The sequence below is a fragment of the Centroberyx gerrardi genome, chromosome 18 (genome assembly GCF_048128805.1).
Source record: "Centroberyx gerrardi isolate f3 chromosome 18, fCenGer3.hap1.cur.20231027, whole genome shotgun sequence".
Taxonomy (NCBI): Eukaryota; Metazoa; Chordata; class Actinopteri; order Beryciformes; family Berycidae; genus Centroberyx; species Centroberyx gerrardi.
Genome location: NC_136014.1, coordinates 7,282,501 through 7,299,370, shown reverse-complemented (window position 1 = coordinate 7,299,370; position 16,870 = coordinate 7,282,501). Strand labels below are relative to the sequence as shown.

At 42.0% G+C, this 16,870-nt stretch overlaps 1 protein-coding gene across 1 annotated transcript in view; it reads left to right on the top strand.

Moving 5' to 3' along the window:
* The first annotated feature begins 4,156 nt into the window (after positions 1-4,156).
* lama2 (laminin, alpha 2) overlaps positions 4,157-16,870 on the top strand; it is a 168,922-nt gene continuing 156,208 nt past the window's right edge. Inside the window, exon 1 of the mRNA XM_078290077.1 lies at positions 4,157-4,205. Within this exon, the coding sequence (XP_078146203.1) occupies positions 4,157-4,205 (49 nt within the window). The remainder of the gene's footprint in view (positions 4,206-16,870) is intronic.

Here is a 16,870-nt window from a genome sequence, read left to right as displayed (position 1 = left end):
GAAGGAAGGAAAGAGGGAGGAGTGGAAATAATTCAGGAAGGGGAGGAAGGAGTTGGTCTAATTGGCTCTGTACTGTAATGGCAGATGTTAGTAAAATGATCAAGTCAGGTGATGTTGGTATGAATGTAGACAAACATCACACACTTGTCTCCTGCTCCTAGATTCCCATTCAAACCATATATCTTCAGATTGTTGGTCTATTTTGTGTATTTGTCTCAGCCTGTCCTAAATTTATTGACTTTTACTTAGTCCATTTGTCTGACTGTCAACAGCCTATAAAATGGTAACTGAATAACTCTCTCACAAAGAGACACGTGTAGCATCACTGGCCTGTTAGCTGATTTAGTGCCAGTGATACGTCTGACTCCATTAGAGACGATATGTGCCGGTAATATGATGTTAGAGAAGAAAAAGCGCGGCACCTGCAGCGCTGCACTCTGAAACGCCTTTGATTTAATGCAAAAAGAAAACAACAATCACTGTTCATCCCTCAGCCTTCATCAGGCCTCCCACCAGGGCTGAAAGGTTGTCCTGGTTTTTCATTAATTATGTGGCATTTTGGAGCTCACTCAACCCGGCACTTGAAGCAAGGTGTGTGTGTGTGTGTGTGTGTGTAACTATTTACATCTATAAGAGAGATTAGTTATTGAGGTAATCTGTTATCGTTCACTGTCATACAGATCACAGTGTTTGACTCCTAGTATTGTGTTGTTATTGGATTCTGGGAAACAAATAATTAATCAATGACTGTGTGCCAAAGACACAGGTGTGTATGTGTGTGTGTGTGTGTGTGTGTGTGTGTGTGTGTGTTACTTAGAGGAATCCTTTGGGAGCTAAAATTAGCCAGGTGCTAAGTTGGAATGGTGTTGCATCCTTCCTGTCAATAAGAGAGAGAGAGAGAGGGAGAAATAGAGAGAGAGGAAAAAGAGAGAGAGAGCAGTGAGGGGAAGAAGAAAGAAGACAGGAGGAGGAGTTGGATTTGATTGTACTAACCTTGACATTTTGGATTTTAGTCAGTTTATTTCATTTTGTTATTCCTGACACTTGTCACAATGTGGAGGAGAAGTAGGTCAGGATGTTGGCTTGCAGCTAAGTGGTACCTAGCCTGCTGATTTCAAAATGTAAGGTTTTCACTGCCAATGTATTATTTTTTAGGAGGGAAACTATGTATTAAAGATGCTATGTGTGGCATTTTTACACCAATAAATCATTACCACATTCATTTTGAGACATTAGTATAATTACTGCAGCAGTAAGAATACAACTGCCGTGCAATAGAGGCTACCAGATGCCTCAACTATGGTCCCATTTGTTTACAGTAATTATATCAAGGTATCACAGTTCATTTGACAATGATATATTGTTGTTTAAAAATGATACACATAGCATCTTCAACTTCTGATTGAAGACATACATCCGTAATACATAAACAGTCTGATTTTTCATGGGACAATCCTTAACTTATTGTATGTATTAGTCTGATTCTGTGATAGTTTCTCTGCATATTTTCTTCTGTTTGTTTGCATATTAGATTATTTGCGTGTATGGCTGTTTGTGTATTGGTTAGTGTATGCGTGTTACAGTAGCGTGTTAATATTTGACTTGTGCTTTTCCCTGTGGGCCTGCGCTACCTCCCACAAAGCATATCTTCCACTGAAAGAAAACTGGGTCTGTGTGTGTGTGTGTGTGTGTGTGTGTGTATACCCATGTGTGTGAGTGTTTCCTAGCTGTTTTGTTGTCAGAACAGCATTGATAATGCTGAGGAGAAAATCAATAGTTAATTCTACCAGGGACACAATAGCTGCTCTGCCCTGCTCCATTCTACTGTTGGCTTAGAGACAGAGAGAAACAGGGCATGAGTTGATAAATTGGTAAGTATGTGTACACGCACACGTGTGTGTGAGTGAGTGAGTGTGTGTGTGTGAGTTCACACAAGCTACATCATTTGAATTGTTTACCGTGCCTAAAAAGATAAGTAAAACTGTGACATAGATTTGTAGGAAAGAACATAAAAACGGCAAAATAGGTTGGACAACAAAATTGCATACCTTTTTATGTACTTAAAGAAACGGTACACCTTTTTTTTCAACAACTGTCTTGAATCAAGTGTCATTTTTGTGATACTAGTGGATTGATCTGTTGTATTCTTCCTTGTTTCAAGATATTGCCATTTGTTTCCGGAAAATTCCTGCGGCAAGTGAAGCTGCATTGGAAATAAATGGAATCATCTCAGCTCCAGTGGTGGATTGTTTGTTGTTATGGGTCTGAAAGGAGATCCTGACAATAAGATATCAAGAGTCTGCTGCTGTTTATTGAGACTTTTAGAAGGATAGATAGATAGATAGATAGATAGATAGATAGATAGATAGATAGATAGATAGATAGATAGATAGGGGAAAGAGTGTGTGTTTCGCTGTGGGATTTGACACTGTGACCTTGTGGCTGAAACGCCGCACGCCTGACATACAGATGTACAGCTGCTAAAATAGAGGCTACTGACCCTTAAACACACACACACACACACACACACACACACACACACACACACACACGTGTCTGCAGCTGCAAAGACTTAGGAATGACCTCTGTTTCTCTCTCTATCTCTCTGTCTCTTTCTCTATGTCTCTCTCTCATCTCTCGGTCTCTCTCTCTGATCTTTCTGGGTGCTTATATTTTCCCAGGGAGCTTCCTGTGGTAACACATGGTGTCAATAATGACCCCCCCTACACACACACACGCACTCACACACACACACACACACTCGCCCCTCCTCCGCTCCTCATAATCCCTCTTCCCCTCTCGCCTACTTTCTTTCCTGTCTGTCTCTCTCCCCTCTCCTCTTCCCTCTCTCCTTTCATTCCTTGGCCTCCCATGCTTCTTCTTCTCCTCCTTCACTCATCTCTCCTCTCCGTGTCTTCTCTCTTTCACCCTTCTCCCAGACATTTTGGCGTTGAATAGACGTTGATGCGACGGCCTGCACAAACATTGTAAACCCGTGTAAATATAGCGCCAAAATGAAAGGTGAGACGTCTCCAAAGCTGTTTTATTAGGAATTTTTACTGTCCCATAATTTCATATTGAGAAAATGAATGTCGCCGTCCATCAAATGCTCGCTGGGCTTCCCCTCGCATACGTTTATCCCCTCATCTTCCCTCTCCTCCTCCTCCTCCTCCTCCTCCTCCTCCTCCTCCTCCCCCTCTTCCTCCTCCTCTCCTCTTTCTCTCTTTCATCCTGTGTAGGAGTCCTGCTGACATCCTCTGCTGCTATAGCTGTGCTGAATCTCTGGCCTCGGTTTGTTTGTCTTGTTACTCTCTCGCTGTTGGTTTCTGGAGTTTTTTTTTTTTTTTTTTTTTGGGTGTTCCAGCTCAGATCAGTTCAGTTCAAAACCTCTGTTTGTCCACGGCGAACACACTGCGAGCGAGCTGTCTTGTTACAGGAGTGCCCTGTCCGACACAGGCAGTTCAAAGACGACCGTAAAACAAAGCAACGGTACCCCCCCCCCCACTCTAGCTCTTTCTCACTCAGTTTGTTGGGTCTGGGTTGTATTGCTGTACGCTCTACTTCTCATTTTGTATATTCTGTGCTGTAAAACTGTGGACCTAGTTCTCGGTTTGTTGATTTTGGTTCTGGGTTGTTTCTCTCTAGGCTCCAGCTCCCATTATGTTGTTTCTAGGTTGTATAGCTCCAAGCCTGGGTGCACTAGTCTCGCACAGCCAGGCATCAAGTCTTGCGAGAATACCAGCTTCGAAAGACAGGAGCCGAGTCTAGGAGTGAATCAGAGATTAAATGTATCCCTAGTTTAGTAAATCTAAGATTCATGTTTTAAACCTACATTTAAACCAAGATTATAATTATTGGTCAATTTAAAGGTGCAAGGTGTAATATTTCTGATTTACTGAAGCGTAATATGACGAGTAACTATCAGCAGGGGTTGCTGAATGGTAGTGAGTGAAACAAAGTGAGCAGCCATGGCACACGCGCTGCGGAGATTTCTGCATTCAAAAACACAGGAGCGGGCCGAGGTTGTTGTTTGGCCATCCTACCACAGTGTTATACCCTCCCACCCCCCTCCCCAAAAGACTTGGCTTGCACTTGCACTCCTCCACGAACTATGCAGCGATTGCAGCAAACTGATAACTACGGAAGGCATTTGAAAATGGCAGATACAGCGGCTCAAATAGCGGCCAACAGGCGTGAGGACAAAGGTAGGTGCAAGGGCTGCTGCTTTGTTAGCCTGGGAGCTAGCTAGCGTTAGCATATCTGGGTGCTTTACCTTTTGTTTTCTATTCTATCTTGACTAGTTAGCCTCCTAGCTAACCAATAGCAATAATAAGTGGCTCGTAAATACGCCATTTCTGAGTATGTTAGCTAACCTTGATAGGAACATTTCCTACATGTTCTCTAATTCATTATTTTGTTATTGTGCTCAACGTTAGCCTTTGTTGCGGCTAACGCCTCCAAACAGCTTATAGAGAGAATGTCAGGCCAAGGTCCGTTCAAAAATCTGTCAATTTGTTCCTGCCTTGCTTATTAGCAAAACATACCTCGGAAAATTACTTGAGATTTTATTACTAACCAATAAGGTGTTATGGTAAATTCGGCAGGTATATAATCTGCCAAACAGCTCATTTTAATAAAATCTCAACATTTTTATTTGGTTCACGCCCGCTGGCTGGCTCAGTGGCGTATTTTGGTGGAAGAAGATTTTTGAACAATCCCACCCCTCCGTGCCTCCCATCAAATAAAACTGCCTTTCTCTCCTTAACTGATATTCCATTGTTTTCGTCTGGTCCTATACTCCTGAATCGCGTCCCGCCCACTTGTCAGACTTTGTCGAGCGATAAAGAAAGTCTAGTGTTGCTCTAGTCAACGGCTTGTTCTCGCTCGGAGAAACAATCGAACCAATCAGTGCCCAATCAGGGACAAAAGTTTGAACCGTTCATGCAAAGGTTTTTCATTGGCGTTCCAGCAGAATAGATTTGTTGAAATCACCCCCTAACCAACATATTGTCTTTCCAAAGAAAATATTTTGTCAAAGCTGACCGACATTCTTGATAAAGTTGGTAAATACACTGGGTATCCATGGATGTAGTGGCTAACTGGCTGCACAGCGTCAGAGTGGCTGGATACTTCAGTCACTAGTGATTGGTTAGGGGAAAATCAACGAAATGGTAACGAAATGACCATTCAGTCTGAATATCAGGCTACCATTGTTTTACACTTTTGAATGATCCCTCCCCCCGTTACCTCCCGCCCCATTTATCCTGTTTTAACAGGAAATACGCCAAATTAGCAAGATGCTCTCCAAATGCTGTTTCATTGTGACTTTAAAGTTTGACGAACAGGATTTATTAATAAACCATAATGTAATCCAGTTTCAAAGTTAATCTTTTTTAGTGCAACCCACCCAAGTTCTAGTTCTCATATGTTTGTTTGAGTAAATGTTCCTACTAGTTAGACATAACAAGACGTGAGAAGTTAAGTCTTAATTTCTTACAGCATTAATCCCCTTTAAGTGGGTTCAAAACCACTGTCGAGTGTCACTTCTCCCACAGTGCACATCATTGCAACACACATGGTCTACACATGTTGGTATGATTAACTTTTTGTCTACAGTATCTTTGATTCTTTCGCTCTGCTGTGGCTTTGTGATGGAGTCTGTATTCCTAGAGCAAATCTTAAAAAACCACCATCTTTTTTTTGCCTTTGAAGTCACTAGCTTTTTATTACAGTAAGCCTAACCTAGTTAGAAAATACCCGGGGACACTGCACAAAATATCCATATTAACAAGTCATTTAGTTCAGTATTGAGTCTTGATATCTTATTTTTCTTTAAAAAAGCGTAGAAATCTGCCAATGGGGGTGAGATAATTTCCCTTGTTTCCAATGCATATATCAACTTGTTTCAAGACTTTTTTTGAATTGTCATTTTTTTTTATACTAGCGGAGTGATCTGCTTTATTATGTCTTGTGTCAAGATATTGACACCTGAAACTCACTGAAACAAGTAGGATTGTATTACTTTAGAGGATTTGTCACTTGTTTTCAGAAAAATAAGACTTTAACACTGATTATAAGGCTAAATTACTTGTTAACATGGAAATTTTTTGCAGTGAAGGCTTTGACATTTAGTTATTCTGATGAACCACTTTCTCTGGAATAATTTGAGGACCCCCAACCTAGATGATGAGAACCAATGCACCAGACTAAACCCTGAATTTAACACTTCTACAGACGGTTCTGAGCCTCGTCTGGCCCTCTGCGGTGAGTGAGGCTGTGCTGAGACTCCGTGTTAGACTGGAGTCTGTGTTCTTCTCTGAAGTCTCGCCTGGATTGATGTCGGCTGGTTTCAGTGGCTGCTAGAAATTACCAGCCTAACCCACCACATCCTTGTTGAACACATGTTCACAACATGGTGGGAGAGTAAGAGAGAGAGAGAGAGAGAGAGAGAGAGAGAGACAAAGAGAGAGAGAGCCTTTGTATGTTTCTTTTTGCATGTTGGCTCAATCTTTGTGTGCACTGCAAAAAATCTCCATCTTAACAAGTCATTTAGTCTGTTATTGAGTCCTAAAATTGTAATATTCATAAAATAAGTAAATAATATCTGCCAATTGGATGAGATCATTTCTCTTGTTTCCAATGCAAATCAACTTGTTTCAAGAATTTTGTAGAATCAAGTGTTATTTTAGAGTTATCTCACCTCAATGGTAGAATTTTTCTCGTTTTAAGAAAAATGAGATTTGAAGGCTGAATGAGACTAAATTACTTGTTAAGATGGATGTTTTTGGCAGTGTGTGTGTGTGTGTGTGTGTGTGGGAGAGAGTCCAACTGTGATGATTTTGTGTCACGACCGTCCATATTAAAAGAACCTCTAACTTCTCACACTCATGAACTTTGACCTTTCAGGGTCACCATCCTCATCCTCTTGATGTTATCATGACCTCAGCATGCTGTGTGGTCTAACCCACAACCATAGTGTCTTGCTTAAACTAGAGCCATGCATACACAGAGTGTGACCAGGTTGCACCAGAGCCACAGATATACAGAGTTCAGTCCCGCCCACACTGTTTGATTGACAGGTGATCTCTGGGAAGTGCAGTGCAGAAACACCACAGCAATGAGCGTTTAACACCAAAGATGGAGACAAAAAATGCAGTTTCACCACTGTGCTTAGGTGTTTGCCAGAAAGTTTGTATATTCCTTCAATACCTGGTAGTCTGTAGTTTTGCCTCATTTATATCTTTTAATTAAAATTAGATATGGACAGCTGGCTGGACAGACGGATGGATGAATAGATGGATGAAAGTCTAGGATTCCCTAACCCACCGAGTATCTTTTCTGGCTTTACTGGCAGATCTGTATGCGGTGCACATATACTGTTTGCACCACAGCTCCTAGATAGAAACACACACACACACACACACACACACACACACACACACACACATACAGAGAGGCAGCAAACAGAAAGGCCATTATTTTGAGGCTGTATGTTCGTGTGATTGAGCTGATAAAGCATCAGAGGAGTAAGAGTCTATTAGACTGGCCTGGTTAGCTATGGATTTAACATTTATACACACCTCACTCTCTCTCGCTCTCTCTCTCTCTCTCTCTCTCTCTCTGTGTGTGTGTGTGTGTGTTTGTGTGTGACAGAGAGAAAGACGGAGACAGAGAGGCAGAGGTAGCGAGAAGGGGAGACAAGGAAGGAAGGAGGGAGGGAGGGGGTGAAAGAGAGAGAGGAAAGGGGGAAGAAATATATGGAGAGAGATAGAGAAAGAGGTGTGTGTTGTGTATACATTTTTGTTTTCCATTATTCTACTTGCTTTTCTCATCAATATTGTGTGTGCGTGCGTGTGCGTGTGTGTGTGTGTGTGTGTGTGTGTGTGTACCGAGAGAGAGAGAGAGAGAGAGAGAGAGAGAGGGACATATTCTGTATGTAATTTCACATTTCCATTATATTTTTTGTATTTCCATTATTCTGGTCTAAGGCAAACCCACAGAGAGCCTAATGCAGAGCAAATGTTCACATCTGACCAGATGAAATATTGTGTGTGTGTGTGTGTGTGTGGAAGGGGGCCACAGAGCTTTTGCAGCCCTGCGGTAATAGACTGGTGACGCCCAGGACTTTTGGGTGCTGGTTTGTGATTGGACAAGGCTGGTGTGGAGTGAATTATTCAGCAATGTCATTTCCTGTCCAGGGGGCAATGGAGTTGGCAGGAATGCAACTGGGCAGTCTGGTTATCAGTGCCAATGTTCACACCCTCAAAAAGCTCTGTGCAATCTATCATCCTGCAAGTTCTAAGATGGACACAAGGTTAATGTGATTACTGTAATCGTTTTTGTTTTGTTTTTTCCCCAAAAGCTGGGAGACCCAAAGCTGAGGTGTGGGACAGAAATTGGGAGGGATGATGCATTTTGGCACTGTGTTCTGCCATTTAAAAAAATGACTCTGATTGACCTGATGAAGGCGCTATAATTAAGGGTCAAAATTTATAACTTTGAAAGGCCATAACAGCTACACCATGAGTCCAATTTGAGGAAACTTGGAGTGGTGATGCATCTTGTTACTGATTGGCCCAAGCGATGCCTGCATCATTAGTGGGGGACGACTGCCAAAGCCTAAAGTCCAAGTCCCTGTTGCATCTGGTCGGCTGAATAATACTGTCGTCCAGCGTGTTTGTAGTCAGTATGAGGTAGGCTGAATAAACCACTAGTGGGTGGGGCAGTAGGGTGGCGTCATGGTTTAAACAGGGGGACCCGGGTTCGAGCCTCAGTGCTGGTAAACATCCACCCTGCTCAAGTGTCCTTGAGCAAGACACTGAATCCCTACCAGCTCCAGAAGTGCTGCTCTGTGTCTGACCTTGACCTTTGACCTCCCTGTGGAGGCAGGGGCAAGAGAAAAGCGTTGCATTATTATTATAGCCCCGAATCAGGGTAAATATTATATTTCCCAACACAATAGGCGGCATATTTGGAAAAAAGTTGGGAGGCTCCTGAGAACACTATTGTCTGTCAAAGCTCTTATATCTCAGTTTTTAATATCTATGAGCCTCATATGTGTCTTGCACTGGCCTTGTTTGGCCCCGTAGAGGAAAGCAGACCTAAGCATTCAGCCGAGCCCCGAGGCTTGTTCTGACAGTGGGTGGGAGGTGGGTGGTCCGTCAGCACATTTATTCCTAGAGGAGCCCACTGCTCTGTTCTCGCAACTCAACCGGCTCATTGTCCTCTGCTGGCTTGGACCCTGTTAACAAAGACTTCTGTTGGCTTGGCTTGTAGGGGTCTTGCTTTGCTCTGCTCTGCCCTGGGACCCGCATTTTTTAAATCATTTTTCTTTTCGAGCAGAGCAAACCTGATTTAGCTTCTTCCAACCAGCGAAATATTCTCTGACCAGGGTTGAGTTAGGGTTAGTTAATTTAATTCCGTTTTTCACTTTCAAACCAACTCATCCAAACTGATTGCAGAAACTGTGATTAATTTGCTAACGATCGTGCATTCAATCATAGTTATAACTTACTAACACTTTAACAATTTTAAAAACTTTTCGCTATGTACCTTTCAGTGGTCAAAGAGCAAGAGCTTCTTTCTAGACTCACCATTTTGCACTGACGTTCAACAATCATACAGGGAGAAGTCTATCGTAGAAGAGGCAGAGAGACCAATTTCTCCACCCACAGGAGCCTCAATAGACCAGAATGCAATGCAGCCGCAAGACATGTTGTGTTTTGAGTAAGGAGCGTGACTCTCACTTTTTCCCGACTTGAAAAACTTGCTGTCTTGCTCTATCGTTGTTGCTCTCTCCACCTACACAAATAGAATAGAACCTATTCACACCTGTTCTCTGGGGGTTGTTGAAAGGCATTCTGGGAAATGTAGGAAATCACTAACTGAAGTTGAAGTAGGGTAGTAGTAGAGGGTGGATTTCTCCTTTAATCAGTTGGATGTGATGACCCTCTCTAAGGTTCTAAAATGCTCTGTGTAGTTAAATTTGAGGTTGAATTGCAGTTATGTTGGAATGCTGCCCATACAGCTTCAGTGTAGTTACAGTGAAATGTATTGAAGCACCAGGTAGGGTCTAATGAATGTGTGTTTTCTGTTCCTTTACTGTTTCGCTGTTATTCTTTGTGAGAAGTAGGCTGACTGGTTCCCAGGCCTTAGTCACTACCATCACTAACATTTGGCTCTGGGGATGAATTACACGCACACACACACACACACACACACACACACACACACACACACTTCAACACTGTTTTATAACGCTCTCTCACTTTCTCATTCGCTCTCTCTATGTCTGTCATTCTTTTTTCTATAATATAGTGTGTCTAATGCAGACATTCCATCCACTGTTTTACAGCAGACACGCCTACGCTGTGTGTGTGTGTGTGTGTGTGTGTGTGTGTGACTTCTAGTCAACAGCTGTTCATCAACTGACAGACAGCAATAGGAAAACAGTGTAGTGGAGGCATTCTGTTCTATTCTATTCAGTACTCTGTGCTCTATTCTAATCATCTCTATTCTCTATTCTAATCATCTAATCATTGGTGTCCTGCAACAGTCCTGCATTTCCAGCCTTGCCTTTTTTACTGTAACTGACAGCTGACATTGACTTGAGTAGAAAATGTTTCATGAAGCTGAAACCAACCAAACCACTGATGATGTGTTGTACTATTTCAGGTCAAAAACATGCGTGTGCATGGCAAAACCATCCAGGCTTTCTTCAATCTCTCTGATTCAGATACTGGCTTTCTGCAGAGCACTGACCAAGGCATTTTTTTAAGTGGCAATGATGTACACACTCACACACACACACACACACACACACACACACACACATGTCTCCCTGGTCCTTTTCCGCCAGTGTGTGTATATGTATTTGCTGAGGCAGCAGGTCTGTGTGTGCTAGTGGCCAGCTTACAGCCCTAGCTGGTGATGCATGGAGGAATAAGAGCTCCAATAATGAGCGGAATCAGCCTTTAACATGGTAATGTGTCATTTAGGGCCTATCCATTTAGCTAACGACTCGCTTCCTATTGAAACCTATTAGCAGTAATGGTAAATAGCAGCTCTCCTCCCAACTCACATCTGATCCGTTCTGTTTCTTTCTTTTCTCCTCTATTACTCTTTCTCTCCTCTTCTCTCCTCTCTTCCCCTTTTGCTCCCCTCCTCTCTCCTTGTTCTTATCCTCATCTTTTTTCATCTTCCTCCTTTCTCCTCTTTTTTCATCTTCCTCCTCTCCTGTCCCGTCCCATCCCGCCCTGTCCCGTCCTCTCCTCATCTCACCCCCTTTACTTTCCTTTTTGTTGTTTTTCTCCTCTGACACTTTTTGTCCTCTTTTCTCTCCTTTCTCCCTTTGTCCTCCCCTCTCCTCTTTTTTTCATGTTCCTCTCTCCTTGCCTCATCCACATCTTCTCCTCCCGCTCTTTCTATCCTCTCTCCTCTCCCCTTGTTTTCTTTATTGTCCTTTCCTTTTCTTTTCTTTCCTTTCCTTTCCTTTCCTTTCCTTTCCTCCTTGTTGTTTTTCTCCTCTGTTACTTTTTCTCCTCCTTTCTCTCCTTTCTCCCCTTCTCCTCTCCTCTCCTCTCCTCCCCTCCCCTCTAGCCCATAGGGGCCCATTCATAACATGTACCCATTACCCACCAAGCTATTAGGTTTGCTAACAGTGAGATCCATTGGGTGAAAATCAATGTCTATCCAGGGAGCAGTTTGTCTGTAGCACCACTGTAATGAATGCTATATACTCCAACACACACTGATCTACAGCGGGACATGCACACACACACACACACACACACACACACACACACACACACACACACACACACGCACACTGATCAGTGTAATGGATGCCGTTTTGTCAACCATACATCTAAACTTTCGTGAAAACAAAACACACAGCAACATAAATGAGCACTGTATTCAATGCTGTATTCACACATTCATCTCTCTCTCTCTCTCTCTCTCTCTCTCTCTCTCTCTCTCTCGCTCTGTCTCTCTTTCTCTCTCTGTCTCTCTCCCACTCTGTTTCTCTCTCTCTCTTTTTCCCTGTCTCTCTCTCCCACACAAACTCTCACACGAACACACATACTCAAACAAACAATAGTTTCTCAATTTGCATCCCTGCCAAGTGCCAAGGGGTTGAATACTTATTGACTCAAAATAATTCCGCTTTTCAGTTTTAATTAAATTGTAGGAATTTGTGAATAAAAATCCATGTTTACGTAATGGGTTATTGTGCGTTGATCAGTGACAAAAAATCCTAATTTAATCAATTTTTAATTCTCTAACACCACAAAATGCAGAAAAGGTAAAGGGGGTTATACTTTCTGAAGGCACTGTAGACACACAGCTCTCTCTCTCTCACACACACACACACACACACACAAGGACCGTAATGGATCCTATATTGTCGAACACACATTTCAGCTACGGTCAATCTAACCTGAACATTCCCCATGCCAGAGCAGTTACCGGTAGCCTCAGGCCAGCTAATAGTAGATGTGTAGTCATCAGCGCTGGTCAATAATGATGAGTCAGCAACCTGTAGTTCAGCTCTGTCAAAGCCCAAAGCCATCATTTAATGCTGTATGAAAACCTCCTCACTCCGGTAGTGGTCGTTTCGGTTTCATTCGTTGGATTCTGTGTTTTCTTCCCTTTTTTCCTCTGGAATTGTGAGTTTGTATGGTGCATTCTGTGATGGGTTAAGTCCCATGATCCTAGGGCTGCATGAAGCACATTCAGGGTATGTTTGGATCAGTTCAGTTGAACTCCGGAGGGTTTACTCCTTTGGTTTGATTCCTTTACGCACCAAATAACCGCAGACACCTGAAAATGCAAGGCAGACTGTGGTGCAGTTCGTTAGAAGTGAGAACGTAATCATACCAACTGCAGGAAACTACCCCAACACATATGGCTTAATGAGTATGTTTTTCGTTGTTTGACTGTTCCATACGGTTTTAAGTGTATAAGGAGATGGATGTTGACATCTGATAGCCAGCAGTTCCTTTCCTGATTGGAAAACCTAGCATAACAAAATGAACTGAGGGCAAACCACAGCCTGGACTGCTTAAATTCAGCTATTTTATTCATGTGTTCTTAACTAGTATAAAGACCAGAGAAGGTAAATTACAGCAAAGATCTCAGGCAAGTCCATAGTTAAAGTTACAGAAGCTGAATTTGGATTTGGTTTGACTCCCCCGCTGCCAAAGTCTGTAATCTCATGGGATGACAGGTTAGCAAAACTCCAATAAACGAGCTACTTGTGAGTCCATGTGGCTTTTGTTTACAAGCCCTGGATCACTTGTAATCGGGCAGTGTGATACTAAACAAACCAAATACAAAAATGCTACAAAGTAAACATTTCCACTATGGTTCAGACCAAAGAAAACAGACTGTAGGTGTGATTGCACCCTCAAAGTTCAGTGTATGTTGGGAGGGCCAAGCAAAAATGTATCTTGTTATTTAGGGTTGATATTTTGTGTTTTCATAATACTGAAGAGACTAGTGACCTAGTGTCTGTATCTGACCTCTGACCTTTGACCTCCCTGTGGAGGAGGGCAAGAGAAAAGGGAATTTACTTACAGGGGGGCCAATAAAGTTTCACACTGTTATTAGAAATGTATGAGACCAGGATGTTATGTACAATATCAAGTGTCCAGCTTCCCATTCAGGCTTTTGTGTGTTCATTTAGGGATATATGCTGTTTAACCTCCAGCTTGAAGTCCTGGGTGTGAATGGTTGCAGACCTAAACACCTTACGATCCAGCATAAGTACATGCTGTAGGTTAGTATTGAACAGTAGAAAGTGAATGGCCCCACTTCAACATCTTGTAGCCTCTTTACTTTGAGTCTTATTCATGCAGAACTGTACGTACGGCCAAAGAATAGCTATTCCAAATGCATAAAACACACCATACACTCTTTCCCGTTGGTAGATTTGCATACAAACCTTGTCCTTTTGGATCGTCTGTGAACCAAATCTAAACATCTGTTTTATATTTTTGTTGGCCTCTAACGATGTTACTCATGTCGACTTTTAAATATTTGGCCGTCTCCGTTGTCAACAGACTGTAAAATGGGAAGAACTAATCTTAAGATCTTTGTAATACTGCCATACAAGAGAGACTGGTGGCCAGCTAACCATATGCCCTTCATGCCTACTGTGTGGAGGTTGTGGGTCCAATTCCCAAGAGAAAACACCTGGGGCTAATTGTGTGTGTGTGTGTGTGTGTGTGTGTGTGTGAATGGTCAATATTACTCATGACTACTGGCTGTTCCTGTAGAACATTCCTTGTTGATTGGTCCCTGTAGACCCGCCCACACTGTTATACACTGACTCTTAAGCCAATCGTACTCTGTTTCCTCTCTCCCCCAATGTAATTCATAAATCAACTGAGAGGAGAGAAGAGGAAAGGTAAAAGGAGAGGAATGAGGAGAGGAGATGAGAGGAGAGGGAAGAGAAGAAGAGAAAAAAACAACAAAATAATAGATAAAACCAAAGAAGAGAAAGAAGGGCAAAACAAGAGAAGGGGGGGGAAAGCAGAGACGGGAGATATTATCTTTGTAGCCCGTGTGTTCGGTTCGATCTCCGTGGTAACCGTCTCTTCCAGGAAGTTCATGCACGTCCATCTGGATTTCCAATTACCCACAATCCCTTGTGACCCCGCCGGCAGCGTCTGGAGAACGATGTTATTTCCTGACCTGACAAATACGAAATACACATGCACACAAGACAGGCGCACCTACACACCCGCACAGAATACACATAGATAAATGCATGAAATACACACACACACACACACACACACACACACATAGCTAGGCCTTTCGTCAACACACACAGTCATGTCCTCCACCCCGTCTCTCTCCTCCATCTCATCCTTTCCCAATCTTTACACCAATTTACAGCATAATAGATGCCTTATTGCTTTTTCTATTACCTTACACTGTATATTTTACTTTGTTTTATTTCCTTTAGCTTTAACATCCTGCCATACTGATTATTATTTGGCTGACTGGAGCAGGATTACATTCTGATTACAACACATCAGTAACTAGAATCCATTACAGTTCCTGTAAAAAGACAGTAATCAGACTACAGATATTTTTGGAAAAAGGTATTACATGTTGGAATTACTCCAAAATGCTTTTGAAGGGAAAAGAGAATTGTGAGATTAGAGACTGAAACATCATTTTACACAAATTGACACACATGTAATGGCTTACAGTGGTTGTTAATGCCAGCAAACCGTGCTCCCATGCATTGATGGCATAGTAAATAAAAAAGGGGGTAAACTATAACCTCTAGTCATTTATCACTAAAATGTAAACAACCACCAATATAAACAAAAATCACTTATTTTTTCAGCAGAGCATTCATTTGTGCTTTCCTTAAAAGACCCTATCCTCGTATAACTTACATCAGTTTGACACTTCTTACTAAGAAGTATGCAATGACTTCACATTATGAAGATTTATGCCGGCCTATAATGGAGGGTTAACTGAGTTCAGATGGGTTTATCCAGTGTTGGGAAGTAATGATTGTATGCAACTTCCCCAACCCTGCTCTTCACACCTGCCAGTTATTCATACCATGCTCGTCTGGTATTATGGCTTTCATTAACGCAAATGAAAGCCATAATACCATCGTAACGGCTATCAAGGCATGTATACTGACTACTGAAAGGTTATCATCAAAGTAATGTACATACATGCGACTGATTCGAAAAAGAAACGGGAGAAAGCAAGGAAGATGGCTATCTGTCTCCCCAGTGAGCGACCAATTCCATTTCTCACAAAGTGCGTCTAAGTGTGATCTACTGTCTCATAAAGCCCAGTGGGAACACCGATTTAACCAATCATCATTTTTTTTGGCTTGAACTACATATTGTATAGAAAAAAATCTAAAGGGGCAGCACATACAGTAGACAAGGATCACACTTAATACATTGAATGCATTGCTTTCTGATGGAAGAATCCATTACTGCTGCAGCATTCTGTCGCAGAGACATTGCAATGCCATGAGGGTGTTGCATGCAGTACGTTTGATTTTTTTTCTACTATGATGCATGTGTAAAATAAAGTGTATGTTCTTTTGCCCTGTTTTTTGGTAGCTCTTCATGAAGCTTTTGTGATGAAAACATTTGTAGGTAGCGTAGTGCATTCTCTTCCTCAGACATGTTAGCACTAACTAGCATGTAAAGGCCATTTAAATGCTCTAACAAGCTTTTCAAAGGCATTTCACTTGAAGCAGTAACAAGCAGCAGTAGTAGGAGAATGATTGTTGTACTAATAATAAATGGTCAAATTGTTATTCTATTCTATTCTATTCTGTTCTGTTCTATTCTATTCTGTTCTGTCCTGTTCTGTTATATTCTGTCCTGTTCCGTCCTTTCCTGTCCTGTTCTGTTATATTCTGTCCTGTTCCGTCCTTTCCTGTCCTGTTCTGTTATATTCTGTCCTGTTCCGTCCTTTCCTGTCCTGTTCTGTTATATTCTGTCCTGTTCCGTCCTGTCCTGTCCTGTCCTGTCCTGTTCTGTTCTTTTATATTCTGTTCTGTTCTGTCCTGTTCTGTTATATTCTGTTCTGTTCTGTTCTTTTATATTCTGTTCTGTTCTGTCCTGTTCTGTTATATTCTGTTCTGTTCTGTTCTGTTATATTCTGTTCTGTTCTGTTCTGTCCTGTTCTGTTATATTCTGTTCTGTTCTGTTCTGTCCTGTTCTGTTATATTCTGTTCTGTTCTGTTCTGTCCTGTTCTGTTATATTCTGTTCTGTTCTGTTCTTTTATATTCTGTTCTGTTCTGTTCTGTCCTGTTCTGTTATATTCTGTTCTGTTCTGTCCTGTTCTGTTATATTCTGTTCTGTTCTGTTCTGT